This window comes from Macaca nemestrina, chromosome 10 (genome assembly GCF_043159975.1).
Source record: "Macaca nemestrina isolate mMacNem1 chromosome 10, mMacNem.hap1, whole genome shotgun sequence".
NCBI lineage: Eukaryota > Metazoa > Chordata > Mammalia > Primates > Cercopithecidae > Macaca > Macaca nemestrina.
In genome coordinates, this window is record NC_092134.1 from 87,598,293 (window position 1) to 87,624,998 (window position 26,706).

The 26,706-nt window shown below is 36.2% G+C and overlaps 1 protein-coding gene across 2 annotated transcripts in view; it reads left to right on the forward strand.

The window, feature by feature from the left end:
* LOC105470090 (SR-related CTD associated factor 11) overlaps positions 1 to 26,706 on the forward strand; it is a 77,043-nt gene that overhangs the window by 9,110 nt on the left and 41,227 nt on the right. For both annotated transcript variants that reach the window (XM_071071830.1, XM_011721839.3), the window contains exons 2-3: positions 22,255 to 22,336; positions 24,557 to 24,714. In XM_071071830.1, the coding sequence (XP_070927931.1) occupies positions 22,276 to 22,336; positions 24,557 to 24,714 (219 nt within the window). In that variant the 5' untranslated portion in view covers positions 22,255 to 22,275. The remainder of the gene's footprint in view (positions 1 to 22,254; positions 22,337 to 24,556; positions 24,715 to 26,706) is intronic.

Below are 26,706 nucleotides of genomic sequence, written 5' to 3' on the forward strand. Positions count from 1 at the left end.
TTGTCAAGAAGAATGTTTCGGTAAACTGTTATAATGGGGAATAAATATTAATGACTCAAAAAATTTATAAGCTATCATTCACCTGAAAACCTCATCATAGAAAACCCATCAGATAGGACAGTTTTAATGTAATAGGTCATATTTCTTTAGGAACTGCTGTGCGTGTCCAGTTACTTAATGCATCAACATGAGTAATGTGAGGGAGATGCATGAAAGGAAATAGCTTCGTTGTTTCAAAACTGCCACAGAACTAGATATAATTAAAACTGAATGGAGGGTAAACAAATCCAATTAGACTCTTTAAAAAGGTTTAAAATATAGTTCATATTAATATAGCCATTCCAACCATCTTTTATTATTGTTTGTATTGTTTGGCGTATCTTGGTCTATACGTTTAACCTATCTTTATTTTTAAAGGGAGTTTCTTGTAGACAGGCATATAATTCAGTCTTTCTTTAAAATCCAGTTTGATAATCTCTTTTAATTGGTGTGCACAATTATTTACATTATTTACATTTAATATAATTATTACTGTTTGCTCCTCTATTTTCTTCCTTTTTTGGGAGGTGTGGGGAGAGACAAGGTCTCGCTCTGTCCCCTGGCTGGAATGCTATGGGATGGCCGTAGTTCCCTGCAACCTTAATCTCCTGGGCTCAAGTAATTCTCCTGCTTCAGCCTCCAGAGTACCTAGTACTACAGGTGCATGCCACCACACTCGGCTAATTTTTTAAATTTTTTGTAGAGGTAGGTGTCTCATTGTGTTACCCAGGATAGTCTTGAACTCAGCCTCAAGCAATCCTCCTGCCTCAGCCTCCCAAAGTGTCTGTCCTTTTTTAGATTATGTGAATATATTTTGATGTTTTATTTTTAATGTATCCCTTGGTTTTTTAACTCTTATCTCTTCGCATTATTTTTTAGTGGTTGCATTAGAGCTTCATGCTTCAGTTGAGTAGCCAGTAACTAAATATGTGACTCTTGCACTCGAAATGTGGTTAATTTGAATTGAGATGTACTGTAAGTATAAAATACACACTGGATTTTACAAAAAGAATGTAAAATAGCTCATTAAACAATTATTAAATCGATTACATCTGTAATAATTTTTAAATTTATTACATGTTGAAATGATAATATTTTGGACATATTGGGATCTACCATTCAATCCAACAGTTCCACTACTCAGTACCTAAAGGAAAAGAAGTCATTGGATGAAAAACACACATGCACACACATGTTTATAGTAGCATAGTTCGCAATTGCAAAGATATGGAACCAACCTCAAGTGCCCATCAACTAAGTGAATAAAGAGAATGTAGTATATATACACCGTGGAATACTACTCAGGCATAATGTCTTTTGCAGCAACTTAGATGGAGCTGGAGGCCATTATTCTAGGTGAAGTATCTCAGGAATGGAAAACAAGATATTGTATGTTCTCACTTATAAGTGGGAGCTAAGCTGTGATGATGCAAAGGCATAAGAATGACATAATGGACTTTGGGCTGGGCACTGTGGCTCATGCCTGTAATACCAGCACTTTGGGAGGCCGAGGTGGGCGGATCACTTGAGGCCGGGAGTTTGAGACCAGCCTGGCCAACATGGTGAAACCCCGTCTCTACTAAAAATACAACAATCAGCCAGGTGTGGTGGTGCGTGCCTGTAATCCCAGCTACTCCAGAGGCTGAGGCATGAGAATTGCTTAAGCCTGGGAGGTGGAGATTGCAGTGAGCTGAGATCGTACCACTGCACTCCAGCCTGGGCAACAGGGCAAAACTCTGTCTCAAAAATAAGTAAGTAGAAGGATGCAGTGGACTTTGGGGACTCAGGGTGAAGGTTGGCAGGGAGTGAGGGATAAAAGACTACATACTGGGTACAGTGTAACGTTGCTCAGGTGGCAACTGCACCAGAATCCTAGAAATCACCACTAATGAACTCATTAATGTAACCAAGAACCACCTGTACCTCAAAAACTATTGACATAAAAATAAATTTTAAAAAAGATTTTTTTCTTCATGTTTGCTTTGTTGCAGTTGATTATGATTTATTTATTTGTTTATTTTTGAGATGGAGTTTCGCTCTTTTTGCCCAGGCTGGAGTGCGGTGGCACGATCTCAGCTCACTGCAACCTCCGCCGCCACGGGTTCAAGTGATTCTCCTGCCTCAGCCTCTTGACTAGCTGGGATTATAGGTGCCCACCACCATGCTCAACTAATTTTTGTATTTTTAGTAGAGACGGGGTTTCTCCATGTTGGCCAGTCTGGTCTTGAACTCCTGACCTCAGGCAATCCACCTGCCTCGGCTCCCCAAAGTGCTAGTATTACAGGTGTGAGCCACTGTGCCCGGCCTTTGATTATAATTTATAAGCTTGTTTTTCTATTGCATTTATCCTATTTGGTGTTCTCTGAGCTTGGTGAATTTCTAAATTTGTGCCCTTCTTCAAGTTTAGGAGGCTTATGAACCTTATTCCAGTATTTTTTTTCTGTACCAATTTCTTTCTGTTTCTGGTACTCAAGTGACAGAACTTTTGATGTTGTCCACAGGACCCTGAGACTCTTTATTTTTTTCTTCTTTTATTTCTGTCTTCTTCAGATTAGATCATTTCTTTTAATTTGGCTTCATGTTCACTGACTTCTTTGCATTTCTATTCTGTTATTGTACCCTTTTTTTAGACATCATATTTCTTACCTCTAAAATTTTAATTTTTTATACCTACTATTTCACTGCTGAGAATTCTGTCTTTTCTTTTTTTGAAAGTGTTTATTTTTTTCTCCATAGAGCATAGTTATAATAGGTAAAGTCCTCAGTAATTCCAATATTTGAGTTATCTTGGTGTTGGCAGTTATAGATTGTCTGTTCCCTTGAGAATTGGTCACATTTTCTGGTGCTTGGAATGTCAAGTAAGTTGGAACTGTATCCTGGATAATATTATGTTATATTGACTCTAGGCTGTGTAAATAGCCTTCTAGAGATGTTTTGTTTTAGCAAATAGCCCATTAGATTCAGACCATACATTTTGGTGGGGTTTTTTGTTGTTGTTGTTGTTGTTTTGTTTTTGAGACAGGATCTCTGTTGCATAGGCTGGAGTCCAGTGGCATGACCATAGCTCAACCTCCCAAGTAGCTGGGGCTGCCTGTGTGCACTACCACACCTGGCTAATTTTTTTTTGTTTGTTTGTTTGGTAGCAATGAGATCTCACTATGTTGCCCAGGCTGGTCTTGAACTCCTGAGCTCAAGCAGTCTTGCCACCTTACCTCCCAAAGTGCTAGGATTACAGGCATGGGCCATCATGCCTGGCCTCAGACTGCAAACTTTTTCTTACCTTTTGGGGGTGATAGTTCACCTTTAGTTTAGTTTTCACAGCCTTTGCTGTATTGCCCTGGGTCTGTCCTGTGCTAACTGAATGCTTGCATAGCTCAGCTAGGACTTGTGTAGATTCATGCAGAGAATTAAGGAATCCTCTTGATCAGACTCTCCAGGATTTTTTCTCTACCCTGCAGTGTCCCCTTTTCCTGGTTCCTTTGGCTAGAAATGCCCAGAAAAATGGGGCTTCTCTCAGACTTTTAGCCGCCTGTGCCACTGCCACCATGTAACCACCCTAAGGACAAAGCTATCAGAGAAAAGATGAAAAATAAAACGGGAAGACTCAATGCAGTTTGCTTCTCTAGGTTTTTACTCCCCTCCACATTTCACCCACTTTAATTTACTTTTCAGAGTATAGTACTTAGATGAATTATTTAGTATTCTGCCCAGATTTTTTGAGGTAGGCTATAATGGGGCCTACTTTGTGTTAGCCAAAACCATATTCTAAAATATATCTGAAAATAAAATTTGAATCAAATATTTATAAAACTTAAGAAATTTGAAAACCAGTAGACTAGGGAGAATACTCCAAATTTTCAGACTGAATAGCCCTGTAAACAGCCTAAAGTTAATCTGTAGCTAGAATAACTAGGGGAAATGAAATAAAAAACAAAAACGTATTTATTCAAGGATGACAGATTATATTTATTCTTCAGAAAATGGGAGAACGGTGTTTCAGTTTTTTGATCTTTTTGGAAGACAGGAATCTCAGAACTCTAAGGGGCTGTTTGTTTAGGGGTTGTTTTGATACAACTTTAAGGGACTTGGATTAATATCAAGGTTATTTTTTGGCATGGATTTGTAAAACTTCTCTAAATTATCACATCATTTAGAATAGTTTGTTTTAGGGATGTGTTTATTCATCATTTTTGACTCTTCATCCCTGTTTCCTTTCTCATTAACATGTCTTACTGATACACTTTATGGTGTCGAACAAATCATATCCTGTGTTAGTCATGGCGAACATAGCAGAAGACTGACCAGTTAGAGATTTCACTTGAAAAAGTAGTTGGCAGTTTGTAGCATTTATAATAAGATTACATTTAGGAGATAATCCCAATATCACTCAATCTCTAACAGCATCATTTTGGTCTGAGTTGTCTCTTCCAAAAACAAACTATATATACTCTTTAACAATTATTTCTTTATTTTGTTAATTTATAAATCAGCTGCCCTGTTTCCCTAAAGCAAACTATTCTAAATGATTTGATACATTAGGTTATGTCTTAAGACATTGACAACTGGTATCTTACTAATATCAGTTTAGTTTTTCCTATTAGTGTATTTTGGGAAGAGGAATGCTAATGGTATTTTGGAACCTGGTGGAGCAGGACAGTCTTGATCCAGTCGTTCTACTCTCAGGTTCTTTGCACTAAAAGGGCATGAAAATCACTCACTAAATAGAGCTAATTTAAGAGAATGGAACATAGAGTTAACTGCTATTTATTACCACTGGACTCAGATAAATGTTACTTAATTAGTTACTTAAATACTGTAAGGAGATGGTATTCAGGTGAGTTGTTGGGTAACTTATGACCAGTATCTGGGTTAGAGTTGTAGTATTTCATAGGAGTAGGATTGTGAAATTCTTCTTTAAATTATGTGTAAAATATTCATATGAGGGCACATTGATACATATACATTTATGTAACATAATTGTACTTATCTCTGAGATAGCTAGCAGGATGAGTTTGTGTTTCAGAAATTCATATAATAGGCATAGCTAGAGAAAAGAGTAGATGTTGTGTTTATACTGTGCAAGATAATTGCTTTTTTCCATCTGGGTTTTATAATAGCTACTTGTACCAATTTGTAAGGGATTAGTATGAAGAAAGTGATCAATTCTCGAGAAACCAATGAAAGTTAACTTTCAGCATTTTGCAAAAGAAACTAATTTCTGGAATTGAAACTCTGTAAAGTTTTAGAAATGTTGTTTAAACAGAACGGGGTAAAATTTCAGAAGCAGTGATTTGAACATCATCCCTTTTTTCCTATTAAATCCATTCTCATTTTTCTGTGACAAGCATTTTTATGTGGTCATTTATTTTCACTAATTCTCACCCTTTAACTCTTAGGATTTTTCTGTGGTTTCAATGTTTATGCTCTCTCCAAAATTCTTGTTGAAACTTAATCCTGAATGCAACAGTATTAAGTGGTGGGGCTTTTGGGAGGTGATTAGGCTGTAAGGGCTCTGCCCTCATGGATGGAGTTAGTGCCTTCTATAAGGACTGGAGAGAACTAACAGGGCCCTTTTATAAGGCACTAATTCCATCCATGAGGGCATAGCCCTCACAGCCTAATCACCTCCTGAAAGGCCCCCACTTAATACTTGAAGATGCAGTAACAGGTGCCATCTTGGAAGCAGGGACCGGATCCTCACCAGGCACTGAACCTGCTGATGCCTTGATCTTAGACTTCTTAGCCTCCACAACTGTGAGAAATTTCTATTTTTTATAAATTACCTGTCTCAAGTGTGTTTTTTTTGTTTTTTTTTTTTTTGTTTTTTTTGGTACAGCAGCACAAATGAACTAAGAGAGCTTTGTTTGTTATTTGGACAGGCGTTATCATTTCTGCTCAGAAGTCTTTCCAAGGTACACCAAGTGTTAAAGTAAAAATACAGTTGACAGTTTTCCTGTTTTTCTTAAAAGGATAAAAATTCACCAGTTCTTCCTCTACTTCCATACTTCCACCCAGGATGCCTTTCTTGTCTTTGTTATTCTGCCTCCCAGATGTGAAAATACAGTGCTGTTGATCCCAAGTGCTCCTGTAGTCTTCTTGGGAGGTTTGGTTATAAAATGAGTCTGTAACATCTCATTGCTCTTTTGCTTTTTGTCTCTAATAGGCATAAAGTTTAGTTTTCTACATGTAAACTCTACTTTTCCACACGTATAACTCTTTCCTTTAAAGTACCTGTAACATGCATTCAGAAATTGCCTGGTGGAAATAAAAATAAGAGAGCTTTAGGTTTGCCCTTAGCATATAAATTAGTTATGTCATTGTACTTTAGTAAATGGGGATGAGAATCTTGAGGATAAATGAAGATTATGTAATCAGCTCTTTGTATTCTGTTCTCCATACCTTAAGCAGGGGTGGGGTTATTAGACAACAATTGCATAAATATATTGAAGGTATCAAAGGACATATGCTACTGTTTACAGTTGTTTCTTATTTGGAAAATAATGGAAGCCTGTCTCATATAATGATTTTTCAGACTGTCATGGTAAACTATCCAGGCACATAAAAGGCACTCATTTTTATTTTCTTAAATAAAGTACTGCATTGTAAATACATTCTTCCCATAGAGTGGATGACTGTCACATAAGAGTGTAACCTAACTGGGAGTCATAATAGATGTCTTCCTTCGGTGATCACCCATGCTATCATTAGGATTTTGGAACTGATCTGTTTCTGCACCTCTGCCTTAGAATTTAGTGGAGTTGTTAAATTGAGCCTGTTGTTTTTCATCTCTGTATCTCGACAGGTTATGGATATCTGTTGTGTCTCAGACTTGTCAGTGCTGTAGAAATGGAGAAAGCAGAGATAAAACATTCAAACACCCCCTCCCAAGCTCATCTTGTGGCGGTATAATTTGGGTGACTTCTGTGTTGGCAGTAGTTATAAGAATTGGAACAACTGAAAGTATGAAGTTGACAGTGAAAAAGTGCCTTTCTTGAAAATGTTAACAATTTATATTTTAGTTCATAATATTTTCAAAAAATTGCTCTCATGTTAGTCTTAAGAAAATTTAACTTTTATTATATACAGTAAAATTGAGCTTTTTGAGGTATATAGTTCTGTGAGTTTTAATACATGTATAGATCTGTATTACCACTACAGTCAAGATTTGCAATGGTTTTATCACCCCCCCCAAAAAAAAACTGTGTTGTTCTATCTCTGTAGTCATACGTTCCCCTAACCCAGGTAACTGCTGACAAGTTCTCTATCACTATAGTTTTGCGTGTAAATGCAATTCTAGAATATGTTGCCTTTTGAGACTGGCTTCTTTCACAAAATAGAATGCCTTTAAGATGCGTCCAATTTGTTGAATGAAGTGCTAGTTCATTCCTTTTTATTGCTGAGCAGTATTTCATTATATGATTGAATGTACCATAGTTTTTATTTTGATAAGGAGCAGAATATAAATTTGTTCTTTTCATGTACTTTTTTTTTTTGTATAAGGATAATGCTGGATTCATAAAACGATTTGGGAAGTGCTCATCTTCCATTTTCTGGAAGAGATTGTGTTGATTTGGTGTTATTTCTTCTTTAAATATTTGTTAGAATTCACCAGGGAAATTACGTGGGTCTAGAGGTCTCTTTTTTAACTAGAGGCTTTTAACTACAAATTCAATTTCTTCAAATAGTCCTAAGGCTATTCAGGCTATCTACATCAGCAGTCTGGCAAGAGGTTTAAATTTTATTGATCTTTTCAAAGAATGAGCTTTTTTTGGTTTCGTTGATTTTTACCTGTTTTTCTGTTTTTGATTTCATTGATTTCTGTTCCTTTATTTTCTTTCCTTCTGCCAGTTTTGTATATAGTTTGCTCCTTTTTTAGTTTAAGGTGCAAGTTTAAATTACTGATTTGAGACCTTTTCTGATAGAAGAAATTTAATATTCTAGTGCTTTTGCTGCATCTCACATATTTTAAATATGGGTATGTTTGGGTTCAGGTCTATTTTCTGTTTGTTCCCTCTGTTTTTGTTCCTCTGTAAGCTCCTTCTTTGGGTTATGTAAACATTTTTTTAGTATTCCATTTTAACTGGCCAACCTGGACTGATTTGAAGGGAACTGGGTATAGTAGTTACCCCCTTTTCCATGTGGGAGCTATTCCAGGTAGATGCCTGAAACTGCAGATAGTACCAAACTCTATGTATATCATGTTTTTTCCTATATGTACATACTCATGATAAAGTTTAACTTATACATTAGGTGCAGGAAAGATTAACAACATTAATGAATAATAGAACAATTATAACAATATACTACAATAAAAGTTATGTGAATGCGGGCTCTCTCAAAATATCTTACTGTATTTTACTCACCCTTCTTGAGATGAAGGTAGAGTGACAGAAGACATTGACTAATGTTTTTAGTGGTAGCTCTAAGAATTATACATACTTAACATTTTAGTCTACTTAGAATTGATATTTTACCACTTGAAGTGAAATAGAGGTCTTACCACCATGTATGTCCCTTTACCTTCCTCCCTTTATGTTGCAGTTGTCTTGTGTTAAATGTGCATATATAGGCATACCTCTTTTTATTGTAGTTCAGTTTATTGTGTTTCGTAGATACTGCATATTTTACAAATTGAAGATTGTGGCAGTTCAGCATCAAGCAGGTTTGCCGCCATTTTTCCAACAACTTGTGTTTATTTCATGTTTCTTTCACAGTTTGGTAATTCTCACAGTATTTCAAATATTTTTGTTTTTATTATATCTGTTGTGATCTGTGATCAGTGATCTTTGATGTTACTATTGTAATTATTTTGGGGCACCACGAAGAGCGCCCATATAAGACAGATAATTTATGTTTGCCTTTGTGCTGACTGCTCCACTGACCAGCTGTTCCCTCGTCTCTCCCCTTCTCTTTGGACCTCCCTATTTCTCCACAATATTGAAATTAGACCAAACAGCCTTATCACTGATATGAAGAAAGTTTGACTGATCTGGGTAGAAGGTCAAACCAGTCATAACATTCTATTAACACAAAGCCTAATCCAGAGTGAGGCTCTAACACTCTTCAAGCCTATGAAATCTGAGAGGGATAAGGAAGCTGCATAAGAAAAGTTTGAAGCTAGCAGAGGTTGGTTCATGAAGGTTAAGGAAAGAAGCCATCTCCATAACATAAAAGTGCAAGATAAAGCAGCAAGTGCTGATGCCGAAGCTGCGTCAGGTTATCCAGAAGACCTAGCCAACATCATTTATGAAAGTGGCTGTACTAAACAAAAGATTTTTAATGCAGACGAACCAGCCTTCTATTGAAAGAAGACACCATCTAGGACTCATAGGTAGAGAGGAGAAGTCAGTGCTTGACTTCAAAGTTTCCAAGGACAGGCTGACTGTCTTGTTAGGAGCTAATGCAGCTGGTGACTATAAATTTATAAACCTGTACTCATTGACCATTCTGAAAATTCCAGGACTCTTAAGAATTATGCTGAATCTATTCTGTGCTCTATAAATGGAACAACAAAGCTTGGATGATAACACATCCTTTTACAGCATGGTTTACTGAATATTTTGAGCTCACTGTTGAGACCAAATGCTCAGATAAAAAGATTCCTTTCAACATAGTACTTACTCATTGACACCTAGCCATCCAAGAGCTCTGATGGAAATATTTAGAGATAAATGTTGTTTTCATGCCTGCTAACACAACATCCATTCTTCAACCCATTGATCAAGAAGTAATTTTGACTGTTAAGTCTTATTCTGTTAGAAATACATTTCATAAGGCTACAGCTGCTTTAGACAGTGATTTCTTGGATGGATATGGGCAAAGTAATGGAAAGGATTCACCATTCTAGATGCCATGAAGAACATTTGTAATTCATGGAAGGAGATTAAAATATGAACAGGATTGTGAAGAAGTTGATTCCAACCCTCATGGATGACTTTTAAGGATTCGAAACTTGTGTGGAGGAACTATTACAGGTGTGGTGTAAACAGCAAGAGAACTATTATAGAATTAGAAGTGGAGCCTGAAGACATGACTGAATTCCTGCAATTTTATGATTAAATATTGAATGAAGAGTTGTTTCTGGGGAATGAACAAAGAAAGTGGTTTCTTGAGATGGAATGTGTTCTTGCTGAAGACATTGTGAACATTGTTAAAATAGTATATAAACTTAGTTGAGAACACAGTGGCAGAGTTTGGGAAGATTGACTCCAATTTTGAAAGACATTCTGCTGTGGGTAAAATGCTGTCAAATAGCGTCTCATACGCAGAGAATTTTTTTGCTAAAGGAAGAGTCGGTCAGTGTGGCATACTTGAATGTTATCTTATTTTAAGAAATTGCCACAGCCAGCCTGCCCTTCAGCAACTACCATCCTGTGATTAGTCAGCAACCATCAATATCAAAGCAAGACCCTCCACCATGCTGAAGGCTTGCTTAGATGATTATTAGCATTTTTAGCAATAAGTTATTTTTAAATCAACTATGTACAGTTTTTAGACATAATGTTGCACACTTAATAGACTACAGTGTAATATAAACCTTTATATATACTGGGAAATCAAAAATTTTGTGTGACTTGCTTTATTGCAATATTGTTTTATTACTCTGGTCTGGACCTAGACCCATGATGTCTTTGAGGTATGCCTGTATTGGAAATCTTATCAGAAAGTGTTACAAATATTTGCTTTAATGCCAAACATATTTTAAAGAATTTAAGATGAGAATAGTTAACTATGTTTACTCAGGCATTTACTGTTTCTGTTGATCTCCCATCATTCCTAACATTGTTTTTCTTCTGATACAACTTCATTTAAGAATTTTTTAGAGCTGGAAAATAATTCTCATCATTTTTCTTCCACTTTGAATAGCTTTTGTTTCACATTCATTCCTGAAGGATATTTTCACTAGATAAAGGATTTTAAGTTTACAGTTCTTTTCCATTTTAGCATTTGAAGGATGTTGTTCCCCTTTCTTCTGACTTGCATGGTTTCTGATGAGAAATCACCAGTGATTCAAATCATTAAACTCCCTCCCCCTCGTAGGTAATGCATCATTTTTTTTCTGGTTGCTTTCAAGGTTTTCCTTTGTAATTTTCAGCACTTTGACTCTGATGTGTGTCCAGGCATGGATTTCATTGGGATTATTCTGTCTGAGATTTGTGAGAACTCCTTAAATGTAGCAGTTTATGCCTTTCACCAAATTTCAGGAAGTTTCCAGCCATTATTTCTTCTTCTTTCTTTTTTCTTCTTTTTCTTCTTCTGTCTACTTTTTTCTTCTTTTCTGCGGTGATTTTCCTTTCCTTGCATTCTTGATGTGAATGTTGGGTTTTTGGTACTGCCTCACAGGTCCCTAAGCCTTTAATTTGTTTTTTTTCCCAATATTTTTCTCTTGTTTTTTAGATTGGGTAATTTCTGTTGGTTTATCTTCAAGTTCACTGACTCTTTACTCTTATTTCCGTTCTACTGTTGAGTCTATCCAATGTATTTTTATTTCCATTTTCACTTTTTTTTAGTTTCCATTCGGTTGTTCTTTATATCTTCCATTTGTTTGCTGTGATCTTTTGGCTTTCCATTTGTTTCAAAAGTATTTGCTTATACTTGTTGGAATATATATACTGGCTTTACATCTTTGTCTACTTGTTAGAGAATTCATTTTAGAAAATTCACCCAGCTGTGTCATCTTGGTGTTTTCTTTTAATTGTCTTTTCCCATGAGAGTGTTATTTTTCCCAGCTCTCTCTATGCCAAGTAATTTTGGATTGTGTTCTGTACATTTTGAACATTATGTTACAAAACTTTGTCTTTTTGTTTAAATGCTCTGGAAAATGTCGATGTTTTTGTTTTAGTTTTTTGGATTTTTTTTTTTTTAAGAGACAGGGTTTTGCTGTCGCATCCAGGCTAAAGTGCATGGCATGATTGTACCTTACTGCATCCTTCAACTCCTGGGCTCAAGGGATCCTCCTGCCCCAGTCACCTGATTAGCTGGGACTACAATCACACACCACTATGCTTGGCTACTTTATTTTTTATTTTTTGTAGAGAGAGGATCTCCTTTTGTTGCCCAGACTGGTCTCAAACTACTAGCTTTAAGCAATCCTTCCATCTTGGCCTCTTAAAGTGCTGGGATTACATGCTTGAGTCACTGTGCCCAGCTAATATTTTTATTTTTACAGGCAGTTGATCCAGCTGGGTTCAGGTTGGTCACAAGTTCCAACAGGCTTTCTGTAGGTTGTATTTTTTTTTAACTTCAGTTCTGTTTTCAAAACTTTACATTACTATTTGTACTTTTTCAGTATATACTACCCAGTAGCCAGTCTGTGATGTGTGTGGAGGTTTATCTTATATTTCAGATTTCAGAGTCTGTGGTGTGCTGCTTGGGTTTAAATCCACATATGTTCAGCTTGGGTGAGTTAGGAGTCCAAAAACAGCTGTAACTTTCTTGAGTTCTTTCCTGTCTGTTATATCCATGGTATTTTCTAGATCCCTGGGACACCCTTTTCTGTCTTTTGGCCAGAAAATTGGTTTTCATTTACTCCATTTCCCACAACTGTGTCTGGATCCAAGTATCAGGAAGACAGAGAGAAGTCAACAAGATTGGCCCAGAGTTTATTTGGTGAGAATGGTTCCTCTCTTTCTTAAGAGTTTTAGGTTCCTGCTGCTGCCACTGTTGTACCCACTACTACCACCAGATCATTTGGGAATAGGGACATGAGGAATGGGGAACAGAGAAAGGAAAAAGAAAAAAAAAAAAAAAAGGAGCAGAATGGGGAACAGTGAAAGGAAAAAAAAAAGGAGCAGTTTACCCCTCTCTTTCTGAACATTAGGAGACACTCCTTCCCCGCCAACTCCCCTCCCCGTTACCCACCTCGCTTTATATTTAGAGGGATTCTCTTAGAGCTTGGTCTCTGTTGTTACCAATGCCTACTTTCTAGATTTCAGGCTTTATTAATCCCAGGCCAGGGGATTCTGGATGGGGAAAAGGTGGTAAACTTACTGACAGTTTGATGATGCATCAGATTCTGGTGTCTTCTCTAGTCCAAATGCTATTATTTACTTCTGAGTCTTCAGATAACTGCTCCATTCATTCTGTCAGTATTTTGTAGTTTCATTCAGTGAGATTAACAATGTGGGATGTGTTTATTCCATCTTACCTGGAACTGGAACTCCCTGATCTCACTTTTGATCTATTTTAGAATGTAATGCCAACTTTAATCACCTCATATTCATATTAAATACAGTTTGGGAATTATATTCAGTAATTTTTTTCAGCATATATGTGACACTGCTGCATGCAACAGTACAATTTCTGTTAAAGAGATGATGCTACATTAAATGAAGAAGGAAGCAGGAAAATTAATTTTTTTTAGAACACTTTTGATGAACTTTCTAAATAAATATATTAGCTTTGAAAAACTTGTCCTATTTTCAATTCAATCTTAATTGTCTGGCTGAGGATTTCTGGCTTGCCTTTCACTTTGGAAATGTTTTATTCTTTATTCATTTTACTCTTTAAAACATGATTTGTTTCAATAATCAGGTTTTTGACCATTGTAGAGCATAGTATGAGGTGACATGCATCATTATGGATTATTTTGGCACTCACTTCCTGTTGAAAACACTGCACAGGAATTTTAGAGACGTTCTAAAACATATCCTTACTTCCTGGTTTGATATAGGAAACTGATTTTATTAAAAGACCTGTAAATGTAGGTGACTTCAGCTTTTAATTTTAATTTTCCATTTATCTGGTAAGCCACAAGATAATAGGATAATTTGTTCTTCAGTGAATGGTGCTTGGTCCTTTTCTTAATATAGGTCCACAGTGGTGGAAGTGAATATGAAAGATTCTTAGAAATTGCTTTTGTTGATCAACTGCTAACAAGCAGTCAGATCACTGATAATCTTTTTTAGAAACTGAACTAGAAAGTAATTCCGGGAACTGATATGCCCTTGGCATAAGTGTGCCCAACATAGAGACTGCTCCTACTTGCCCTTTTATTCAACTCTGTCTCTCATTTATCATATCAGTACTCTTCCATAGTAGGGTTTGTCATGGCAAGATTGCGCTTGGGAGTAGGGTTGGTAATAGTGTGATATTTCCTCATGGCCATTTATATCCCTCTTCTTTGTTTGTAACCAAAGAATCTGATTCAACCCTTTTGACAAAATATCACTAGGAGGCTGGGCATAGTGGCACATACTTATAATCCCAGCATTTTAGGAGACCAAGGTGGGAAGATTGCTTGAGGTCAGGAGTTTGAGACCAACCTGGGCAACAGAGTGAGACTCCATCTCTACAAATAAAAAAATTAGTTGAGGCCGGGCACGGTGGCTCACGCCTGTAATCCCAGCACTTTGGGAGGCCAAGGCGGGTGGATCATGAGGTCAGGAGTTCAAGACCAGCCTGGCCAAGATGGGGAAACTGCATCTCTACTAAAACTACAAAAGTTAGCCAGGCATGGTGGTGGGCACCTGTAATCCCAGCTAATCAGGAGGCTGAGGCACAGAATTGCGTGAACTCAGGAGGCGGAGGGTGCAGTGAGCTGAGATGCGCCACTGAACTCCAGCCTGGGTGACAAAGTGAGACTCTGTCTAAAAAAACAAAACAAAAGTTGAGTGTGGTGCTGTGCACCTGCAGTCCTAGCTACTTGGGAGGCTGAGGCAGGAGGATTGCTTGAGCCCAGGAGTTCAAGGCTGCAGTGAGCTGTAATCATGCCACCACGCTCCAGCCTGGATGACAGAGCAAGACTGTTTCTCTTAAAACACACACACACACACACACACACACACACACACACACACACACACACTCTCTCTCTCTCTCTCTCTCTCTCTCTCTCTCTCTCTCTCTCTCTGTCTAGTAGGAGACTTGATCAATTTAGTTGTTATTTAGTAATGTTGATTTGTCTTTTTTCAGTCCTTGCATTTGCTTTAGGGAAAACAAAGAAAGCGGCAAGCAACAGTTTTATTACTATTTCCTATTTCTCTGTTGTTTCTGACAATAAGAATAATAATGATCTTGATAACAGCCATTTGTTGAATGATGGTAGAGTTAGGATTTGAATCTAGACCTGTTGGACTCTAAAGTTTGTGGTATCAACCAGGATGTAGATATCTTTAGGTACCGTGGGCTGACTTGAAGAACAGCAAGCAGGGAGAGGGAGTTTTGAAGTGAACTGGAAGGGAAAGGAGCTTTGTTTTGTAATAGCAGAAAGAAACACACTTTGGAAGAAAAAAGAAGGAAAGAAGGGTAGTAATTTGAAACCAAACCAGACTAGGCTAAAGAATAGTTTACATTATTAGGAACCCCTGACTACTTCTGATTCCCTGAGGCTAGAGGTGCCCAGCAGCTGTTCAAATGGAATGTACATTCTTAGCATCCCAAATATAACTTAAAACAGGTTTTTAACAGCTGTGCTCTACAGTAGCAGTGCAGTTATTAAATATATTTTTAAATAGCTGTACAGTAGCACATTGGCTATTTAATAAAACTTCACAAAAATTTAAAATTTAGTTTCTCACATGCACTGTACATACTTGAAGTGCTTGATAGAAGAATTCCCTGTTGGGCAGCACTGTTCTAGAGAACTGAAATGTGTTAATACACTACCATTATTTGTTTTTTTTTGGGGGGGGGGGTTTCTTTGAGATGGAGTCTCGCTGTGTCGCCCAGGCTGGAGTGCAGTGGCGCGATCTTGGCTCACTGCAACCTTCACCTCCTGGGTTCAAGTGATTCTTCTGCCTCAGCCTGTAGTTGGGATTACACCATACCTGGCTAACTTTTTGTATTTTTGGTAGAGATGGTGTTTCACCATGTTGGTCAGGCGAGTCTCGAACTCCTGACTTCAAGTGATCCACCTGCCTCAGCCTCCCAAAGTGCTGGGACTACAGGTGTGAGCCACTGTGCCCTGCCTCACTACCATTATTTGAATGCGGTGTAGTGGCTGGACTAGGACTCTCATTTCCATGTATACTACTGTGTGAAAATGAGTTTTGAGTTCCTAAAAACTGATTTGTTTCAGTGCTTTTTTTTTTAATTTCAAATTTAAAAAAATTTCTTATATGATAAATAAAATTCAAAACTTAGACCATTTGGCCGGGCGCGGTGGCTCACGCCTGTAATCCCAGCACTTTGGGAGGCCGAGGCGGGCGGATCACAAGGTCAGGAGATCGAGACCATCCTGGCTAACACGGTGAAACCCCGTCTCTACTAAAAATACAAAAAAATTAGCCGGGCGCGGTGGCGGGTGCCTGTAGTCCCAGCTACTCAGGAGGCTGAGGCAGGAGAATGGCATGATCCCGGGAGGCGGAGCTTGCAGTGAGCTGAGATCGCGCCACTGCACTCCAGCCAGGGGGACAGAGTGAGACTCCGTCTCAAAAAAAAAGAAAAAAAAAAAAAAAAAAAAAACTTAGACCATTATTCCCTAATTATTATATGAACATATTTGGAGTATCACTTTCAGTATCTAGCAGAAACAATATGTTATGAAATGGAAAAGAGCAACTGGAAGACAGAAGTATGTTAGATCATTATATTAGGGGTAACAGACTAAAAAGATATTTTAGCTTGGAAAGATAAAGCCTAGGAAGAAACATTAAAGATTGACATTTGTAAATTAAAATAATCGGAAAAGGAAAGTTTACCGAAAATCTAGAATTAACATCCATTTAGTAAATTTAGAACCATTAAAAGAAAATACAATTTGACTTACAGATAATTAACTTACAGAACTTAGTAGAACAAATAAGTAGTATAGGTAGAAAATAACTTATGATTATAGAGCCATAAATAGTTAATAACACAAAATTGGGATGTATCTAACTTTTCAGGTAACTACACGGAAGGGTAGTGCTACCTAACCACATCTTACCTCTTAGGTCTGTTGACCACAAATTACTGGCTAGGACCATGACTGTGTGGTATTAGTGTGTTCCTGTTACGGGATATTCAAAGCAAAGCTTTTATTCAAAAATATGTGTGGATCCTTAGATTGAAAACTTGAGTCCAAGCAGATAGAAAAGATAAACAGGACAAGTTGCAAGTTTATAAGTTGTTGAACTGAGACTTAGGACTTTTATCTAGCAAAAGGCTAAGTTCCTGTCATTTTAAATGACTAAATTAGTAACATGGCGTAATCATTTTCAGGTATAAAAACAGTTAGTACAGGACATGTTAAGGAAAAAAGCATGCAACTTCTAAAACTTTGGAATGCTTTAACAGTTTTGAAAGCAGATTTCTTTCTTTTTGAGATGGAGCCTGACTCTGTTGCCCAGGCTGGAGTGCAGTGGCACGATCTCGATTCACTGTAACCTCTGCCTCCTGGGTTCAGGCAATTCTCCTGCCTTGGCCTCCCGAGCAGCTGGGATTATAGGTGCCTGACACTACCCCTGGCTAATTTTTGTATTTTCAGTAGAGACAAGATTTTGCCATGTTGGCCAGGCTGGTCTCAAACTTCTAATCTCAGACGCTCCTCCTGCCTTGGCCTCCCAAAGTGCTGGGATTACAGGTGTGAGCCACTGTACCTGGCCATTAAAGCAGATTTCTAACAAAGGCAGTCTGTAACTTTATTGAGGTTTCTCAATGTCTCATATGTATTTCACTATATGGATCTTAAAATAGAGAAGACAGTGCTTACTATAAAATACTAATTATAGGTTTGTGTGTGTGTGTGTATGTGTGTGTGTGTTTTTAACAGGGTCTTGCTGTGTTGCCCAGGCTGGTCTTGAACTTCTTGGGCTCAAGTGATCCTCCCACCTCAGCCTCCTAAGTAGCTAGGATTACAAGCATACACAACACACCCCAGTTTAAAATATAAATTATAAATTATATATGAGGTTAGTATGCCAAAGGAGGAAATGTGAAAATAGCATAGGTTAGACTATTAAATAGGACAAATAAATCATTGAGTTACGTAAAGGGATAGTATATTACATCTGAACATCTCTTAGGTTTTTAAAATATTGTGTTAACTTTCAAATGACATTTTATCACATTGAATTAACTCCAACCTTAATTTTTTTAAATTCTCAGATATTTAGGATAATGAAGGAGATAGTATAGTGTGAATTTCCCCAAATAAAAAATTATACTTAATATACAGCAGTGCAATATAACTCTAAAAGCAACTAAATTGGGAAGTTGTCTAGCGCAGTGCTTCTCAGACTTTAATGCACATGTGAATTATGTAGAGATCTTGACAGAATGCAGATTTTGATTCACTTGGTATGGATGGTACCTGAGATATCCTGCATTTGTAACAAGTTCCTAGGTGGTACTGATGTTGCCTTTCTGCATGAATAGCAAGGAGATTAACCTGTAACTCTGAATTTTTAAAAAAGTTTTTCTTGATGCATAATAGATGTATCATTTTTCTTGATACATAATAGGTATATCAAAATGCATGAACATATTTTGGGGGTACATATATAATACTTTGATACATTCATATAAGATATGATCAAACCAAGGTAATTGGGATATCCATCACCTTAAACATTTTTCTTTATGCTGGGAATATTCAAATTCTCCTTTTCTAGCTGGTTTTGAAATATACAGTAGATTAATTATAGTCACCCTATAGACCTTACTCTGGGTCTCATTTCTTCTATCTTAACTGTACTTTTGTATTAATCAACCTCATTTTATCCCCTGGCCCCCAGCCTCTTGTAATCACCAGTTTACTCTCTGTTCTCATGAGATCCACTTTTTTAGCTCCCACATATGAGTGAGACCATACGATATTTCTCTCTGTGCCTGCCTTATTTCACTTTACATAATGACCTCCAGTTTCATTCATGTTGCTGCGAATGATAGGATTTATTCCTTTTTGTGGCCGAATAATGTTCCCTTGTGTATATATACCACATTTTCTTTATTCATCCATTGATAGACATTTGGATTGATTTCATATTTTGATTGTTGTGAATAGTGCTGCAGTAAATATGGGATTGCAGATAACTCTTCATTATATTGATTTCCTTTCTTTTGGATATATACCCAATAGTGGAATTGCTGGATTATATGGTAGTTCTATTTTAGGTTTGTTTTTGTTTTTGAGGTGGGGTCTTGTTCTGTTGCCTGGACTGGTCTTGAGCAACTTGGCTCAAATTGTCCTCCCACTTCAGCTTCCTGGGTAACGGATTATAGGTGCACATCTATAAGCACCTGGCTTATTTTTAGTTTTTTTGACGAGCCATACTAGTTTCATATCTAAATTTTTAAAATAATGATCTTCTGTTCAATCAGCTGTATCATTTGAGCTGCTTAGATCAAAATACTTTGGAGTTATCCTGGATCCTTGCCCTCTAACAAATATTCCATATTGAATTTACCAGCAAATCCTGATGGCTGTATTTTCAAAACATCTGACATCTGAGTACATTTCATCACCTTTGCTACCACTATGGTATGAGCCACATCTATCTGTCTCCTAGATTATTGCGGTAGTCTCCTTGCTGGCCTCTGCTTTTTCCCTTGCTTCCTCTGTTCAGAAACCGCTAGTCACTCATGTCACTCAGAGAAGCCAGTCTTACCTTAGCCTAGAAGGTGCTTCATGATCTTATATTACCTCTCTGTCCTCATCTACTACTTTTCTTCTTTCACTGTATTCTAGTCATTCATCTCTTGTTGTTCCTTGAACATACCAGACATGCCTTAGGACTTTCATATTGGCTATTCTCTGCCAAGAAAGCTCAACCTGGAAGCACTGGATGATATTCACATACCTGTCTCCCTTACTGCTTTTTGATTGCCGGTTCAAATGTCCCTTTATCACAGAAGCTTTCCCTGAGTATTCTGTATGAAACAACAGCTTCCTCTGTTTTTATTCCTTAATAGCCACACTGTTTTTAATTTTTCTCAATAGCACTTCTCAACATCTAACATATTAGATATTTTACTTATTATTTTGTTTATTTTGTCTTCACCACTAGAGCATAAAGGTAGAGATTTCTGCCTTGTTCAGTACTAAGAGAATTGACTAGTATACCTATAGTATTCTATAAATCTTGGAGCTAAAAAAAGAAAAAAAAAATCCCACAGAAGGTCATTGGGCCTTTGCTTGAATACTTTCATTGATAGATTATTCTACCTCCCTTCAGAACAGTTCATTTTATTTGAATATAATTGCTAATGTTCTTCTTAAGCTTTCTGTTCTTCCAAACTAAACATTCTTACTAGTTTACCTTTCTGCATGTGATAGGGTTTCCAGGGCTGTCACCATTTTAGTCATCTTCCCTGTACATTTATCATTATGTTGTTTGTCCTTAAATACCAGAACTAAAACAAGTGAGTTTGCACCAGAACTAAAACAAATGTTGCACACATAGGCTAAGAGTGGGAAATATTCCTCATCCAACTTTTATTGTCAGATTGATTGGATTGAAAAAATTTTTTAGATTCTAATGCTCACTCATTTTGAGGTTGTATTTAATCTGCCACAACCTTTAAATCATTCTTACATATGCTACTAAGTTTCTTCTGCTTTTACAGTTGGTTTTTGAACTATAAGTGTGGGACTTTGTATTTCTCCTTATTTAACCAAATAGGGAATTTTCCTGGGCAGTTCATACCTTTAATATAGAAACTACCATATGTAAATTATTTTAGAAACTAATAGAAAAATCAATTCACATACATATAGGAGAATCACAACTGATGAAATCAGGGATTTCTTGTGCCTAGATATAAATGCATATTTGGAATTTCATTGCAATTATGTCTTTCATCAGTTCAGGAAGGAATAGTAAGAGTTGATTTAAGTCTAGATGCAGTGGGTCATGCCTGTAATTCCAGCACTTTGGGAGGTGGAGGCAAGAGGATCGCTTGAGCCGAGGGGTTGGAGACCAGCCTGGGCAACATAGCAAGACCCCATCTTTTAGGAAGAAAGAGTTGATTAAAAAAAATGTTACTGTATAAATTTCTTCCCTTTGACTGCCAAATTAACATCCTTTCCCACTTTCTCATTTTTACCTCTTTATAAGCACCATTTTCCTAGTCTTTTAGGTCAAGATATTGTCTCCTTCACTGTATTTGCTCACCAAATCTCAGAAATTCTTCAGCCCTTTAATTTCGTGCTTTTCAAATTTACTTCACAGCCAGTTACTTTAACTATGCAAATCTCTCTGCTTATAATCTCTTTCCATTGTAATCCAATCCATACTTGGCTGGCATATCAATCTTTTTTTAAAAAAATCCACTTGTATCACTTTTATCTTGTCACTCTTCTTCAGAGAATCTGTAAGATTGAATCTGAGGTTCTCAGTCATTAGTGATCCATCTATAATCTAGCCACATTTGATTTACATTGCTCTGCTTATTTCTTTTTTATTACCTCTCACTGTGATTTTCAGATAAAATTCATGGCTTACATGCCAACCCCCTCCTCAATAGAGACACACACATACACATACACAACTGTTTCCTTGGTAGATACACACACAAACACACACACACACTTTCTCTCACCCTCACCCACTCTTTTCTCTCACCCACTCAATTGTGAGATTGGCCTAGCTAAATGCTACTTTATTTCTCCATACTATGTTGCTCCTTGAATGCCTGAAGTTCCTCAACACATACAACCTATCACATTCTCTGAAAACTCCATTCCAAATTGATCTCTGTTCCTTAAGCTTCAATTGCATTTATGTCTGTGCCACAAAATGTATCATTTAGGCTTTGTTGCTTAATAGTTATATAAGGCTTTTCCTTTCCTTTTTTTTTTTTTTTTTTTTGAGACAGAGTCTTGCTCTGTCGCCCAGGCTGGAGTGCAGTGGCACAATCTTGGCTCACTGTAAGCTTTGCCTCCTGGGTTCGTGCCATTCTCCTGCCTCAGCCTCCCGAGCAGCTGAGACCTCCCGGGCAGCTGCCTGCCACCATGCCCGGCTAATTTTTTGTGTTTTTAGTAGAGACGGGGTTTCACCGTGTTAGCCAGGCTGGTCTCAGTCTCCTGACCTTGTGATCCGCCCGCCTCGGCCTCCCAAAGTGCTGGGATTACAGGCTTGAGCCGCCGTGCATGGCCAAGGCTTTTCATTTCGATAAGACTGTGCATTTGGATAGCAAGGAGTATAAAGAGTACTGGATTATCCACAAACTGTTTGGCTTGGCTTGTACTGTGTTCTTTTATGTGTAAAATAATTTCTTACAGTTTAGGATTTTTTCTTTAATTGATACTATTGGAAGAAGGCAAACATAAAAATGCTCTGATTTATCTTACAGGAAACCCTTTTCCAAAGAGAAATGAAGAAGAAAACTGTATATACCCTAAATATGGGAGATAAGAAGTATGAAGACATGGAAGGTAACTTTTCATTTTTATAGAGTTTGTTGAAAGCAAAACAGTTGTTTCCAAACTGTTCACTTGTATACATTTCAAAATACACAGGAGTTTTTTGTTGTTGTTGTTCTTAAATTCCAAAATAAGCTAAGTATACATGTTTTTTTCTTCCCATATCTTATTTTCAATTGATCAAGTTTTTTGATTTGTTACTTTTTTCTTAAAGCTTTACTCTCTACTGGTTTAGGAATTACTGTTTCTGTTTTTGTCCTTGTCTTTTTAAAAAAGAAAAAAGTTAGCTTTAATACTGTCCTCTGCTTCTAAAGCTAGTTTAATTTTCACTACCAACAGAAGAACCCAAGAATGCTTTAACTCTGATCATCCTAATCTCAATTTATAGGTTATAGTTCCATTATTTGAGTTCTTTTATTTCAGACACCACCAGTTAGATGATGTTTTATGCTGTATTTGCTTGAGTTTATTTCCTCTTTATTTCTTTTCTTTCTGAAAATAAATCTGAGAAGTTTCAGTAGTCAAGGTCTATTGGTGGTAAACTCTTTAAGTTTTTGTATCTATTTTACCCACTTAAAACTATTCAAAGATTGTTTTACTGGATATATAATTCTGGAATGATAGTTTTTTTTCTCTTAGCACTTTGAAGATATTATTTAATCTTTTTTTTTCCTTGCTGTCTGGAAATTTCTTCGCAGTCTAATTATCATTCTTTTTCGTAGGTGATCTTTTCCCATTTTCTGCTTTTAAGGTCTTGGTTTCGTCTTTGATATTTTACAGTTTTACTCCATTGTTTCTAGACATGAATTGTTTTTATGTGTTTTAACAGTATACATTGTGTTTCCTTTGTCTGTTGGTTCATGTTTTTAATCATTTCCCAACCATTACCTCTTTACTGCCTTTCCTTTATTCTCTTTTGGATTTCAATTAGTATGGTAGACCTTTCTGTAACCTCATTTCTTAACCTCTGTTTCACAGGCTATGTCTTATATTTCCTTTTCTGTCTGCTAGAGTCTAGTTAGTTTCCTCAGATTTGTCTTCTAATTCACAAGTATTTTTCTTGGATCTAATCTGCTGATTATCCATTTTATGTGATACTTGAAACTTCTGATACTTGAAGTTAGTGGATTTCTAAATGTGTTTCCTGCTGCTTCTCATGCAAGACAGCTTATTTTCTTAGGTTTGGTAATGTTTGATTAGGAGCTCACATTTGATAAATTAAATCTATAAGGGCCTAATTTAGGTATTCTTTCCTGTAGAGGATTTGTATCTGTTTCTTCCCAGGTCCATGCTGGGCCCTCTTTAGCCCCATTTAAGAGTCTTGGCTTGACATTGGAGTCTATCAGGATTAGTTTTCCTTCCTGGAGTGGTTCTAAGGCTTAGTCTCCAGATCTAAACACTAGTTTGGACAATTGTGCTCAGGACAATTCCAACTTTGCTTGATATTTACTGTTCACATTTCAGCTGACCATTCCTTTATTTTTGTTTTATTTTTATCTTCAATTTCAGAGTATCTTTTATTTTCTTATGAGCCAGTGATGCATACTTTTGTATGAGTTGGTTACATTACTGGTGGGAGTTTAAAGTAGTACAAATCCTAAGGACAATAATTTGGCAATACCTATTCATAATACAAATGTATACACACGTTACTCTAGCAGTTCCATTTTTAGGAACTTACGCTACAGATATACTTTTAAAAATGTGAAATAACTAAATTTTTATTGCAACATTGTTTGTCATAGCCAAAAGTTGAAAACAAGTGAATGTCCATCAGTAGATTTGAATGAAGGAAAAAGCAGACTGGTGTGTATAGTATTCTTGCATTTGTGTAAAGGAAGGAATATGGAAGAGTTTGCATTAGCATTTGTTTTTCTGTACATTAAAAATTCTTAGGAAGAACACAAAAGAAATTTAACAGTTGTTACTTATTGGATTAGTTGTTAGTAGATGGGGATAAATTTGAATGAGAAATTTGCTCTTAAATTTTTGAACTGTGTGAATATTACTCACTTTAAATTTAATTAATGAAAAGTTTGTTTCACTCCCCTGTTAAAAAAAATATACAAGAAAATGTTGGGCTCAAGCAGTATGTTTGTTATAATTTATTTAAGATCTATTTGCTTTATAGTAGGAGGGCCCTTTAGAGTATCTAATCCACTATACTCCTAGAAATGCAAGATTTTTGGTCTGGAGAACTTGAAAGCACATATGGCTGTTTTACCTTAACAGGTGAAGAAAACGGAGATAATACTGTTCCCACTGGTCTGTTGTACAGTGAGGCTGACAGATGCCCAATATGTCTTAATTGTCTATTAGAAAAGGAAGTTGGTTTTCCAGAAAGCTGTAATCATGTCTTCTGTATGACTTGTATTCTTAAATGGGCAGAGGTAAGTCTGACACATTAATGTATTTTAATTTCCTAGCATGATTTTATTTCACCTAAAAAGTTGATACTGCCTTTCATAAATTATTTCACAGTAATGTATTTTCTTCCTACTTTGGACAAATTTCCTTTTATTATTCAAATTCTGTCAGTCATTTTCTTCTAATTTTCTTTTATCAGCTTTTTACTTTGCAAATAACATTTTAAATGCATATTCTTTTTTAAAAAGTTAATAACCTTACAGGAAGAACAGATCAAACCATTTTTTTTCTGGTAGAAATGCAGTAATTAATTTTTCAGTGTACTTTACTCTGTACTTAATAGGATAATATCTGTTTATCACTAATAACACCTTCTGTCTGCTTTTTGTTTTGTATTTTTCAGGGACTTTTCACATAGGTTATTTGATTTCTTCTTTATATCAGCCTTGTGGAATAACCAGAGCAGATACGATAGTGTCCTTCCATTTTACAGATGAGGAAACTTGGATTTTATGTTCTATGACTTGGTCAAGATCTCATAGTTTAAGAGGCAGAAGTGAATTTAGAACTGATTTTCTAATTCCTGTTTTTAATTTAGTATGGACTAATTTCAGATAGAGATATTACCGTCATAGACAGCAAATAAGAAACAAGACATTCGTGACTTTTACTGTATTATGTTGACTCAATTTGGGCCAAATACTTTGAAGTAAATATTAATTTAATATAAGCCTTATTATGAAATGTTAAGTACAAAATTATTGTTCATATTAATCATGCTATATTTTCTGAGTTAATATTTGTCTGTAAAAATTAGTAAAGAAGATAATATCTTAAAAATATTTTAACATTAGCTGCATTCAAATTGTTAATGTTCTTAAATACGTTGGAATTAATTGCATATTACATAATTGGGGTTTTCAAAGTGCTATATTTTGCTTAAATTTTCATTAATAGTGTAGAAAGGAGAATATAACTGTATAATGACTCTGGCTGAGTTCTCAGAAGAGGGAAGAGAAGATTTATTATACAAATTGAATTAATAATAGTATACATAGAAACTATTTTAATTTAGTAAAACCTAAATTGATCTTTAGCAAGAAGTGACACTAAGGATAGGTGAAAATGTATTTTGGGGAAAAGTATTTTGAGTTTTGCTGAATTCATATGGTTGGTAAAAATCTCTCTGTTTGTAGGATCACTGTTTAATGAAATAATGCATATTTTTTTTTCTGCCACCCAAATAAAGATTTTTATCTGTGTTGAATTTAGTGCATATGGTTGCTTTGTGGTTAAGTTTTTTTAGAGATTTTGCTTCGGGTAAAGAAATAATATTGCTGGATGGGTGGAAGGTTTCAATACAGTGCTTTTTATAAGATTGTATTTGGTGACCACATAATTGTGAACTTCAGCAACTTAATCTGAGTATATGTTTTTCTCTAAGAAAATTATAATGTATATGTAATAAGTAGATAATTGTTCTCCATCCTTTCTTGCAACTTCAAGTGCATCTTTCACACACCTTTTACCCTGATGTGCATGTTCCACGTTTCTTTAGGGTATGTATCTAGAGGTGGAATTACGGGTTGTAGATGATGCACATCCTCAACTCTACTAGATACTTGCAAACTTGTCTATATTTTTAACTCTTGTTGAATATTTTTAAATTGAAAATACTGGATAGCATACATGGTATGGCAGCCAACACCTTTCCCGCATGTAATATTTTTCAAATTTTCAAAAGAAAGTGCTTATCTTTATACTGCTATCATAAACTGTAATGCCGGGTAGGCAGGGAGGAGTTGTGATAGTGTTTAAACAAAGGTAATTAACCTTTAAAGGGGAGAATAAACAGAACATTCTGAATTATTTCATTGTCCCTGATGGGGATAGCAGTCATCAGTTAAATAAACCTTTCAGTTGAGCAATAACAAGAGAACAATCTATTAATAAATTTCTTATTATAAATTATAAGTGAATGCTGGCTAAAAAAAATCACGTAGACTAAGTTTTCA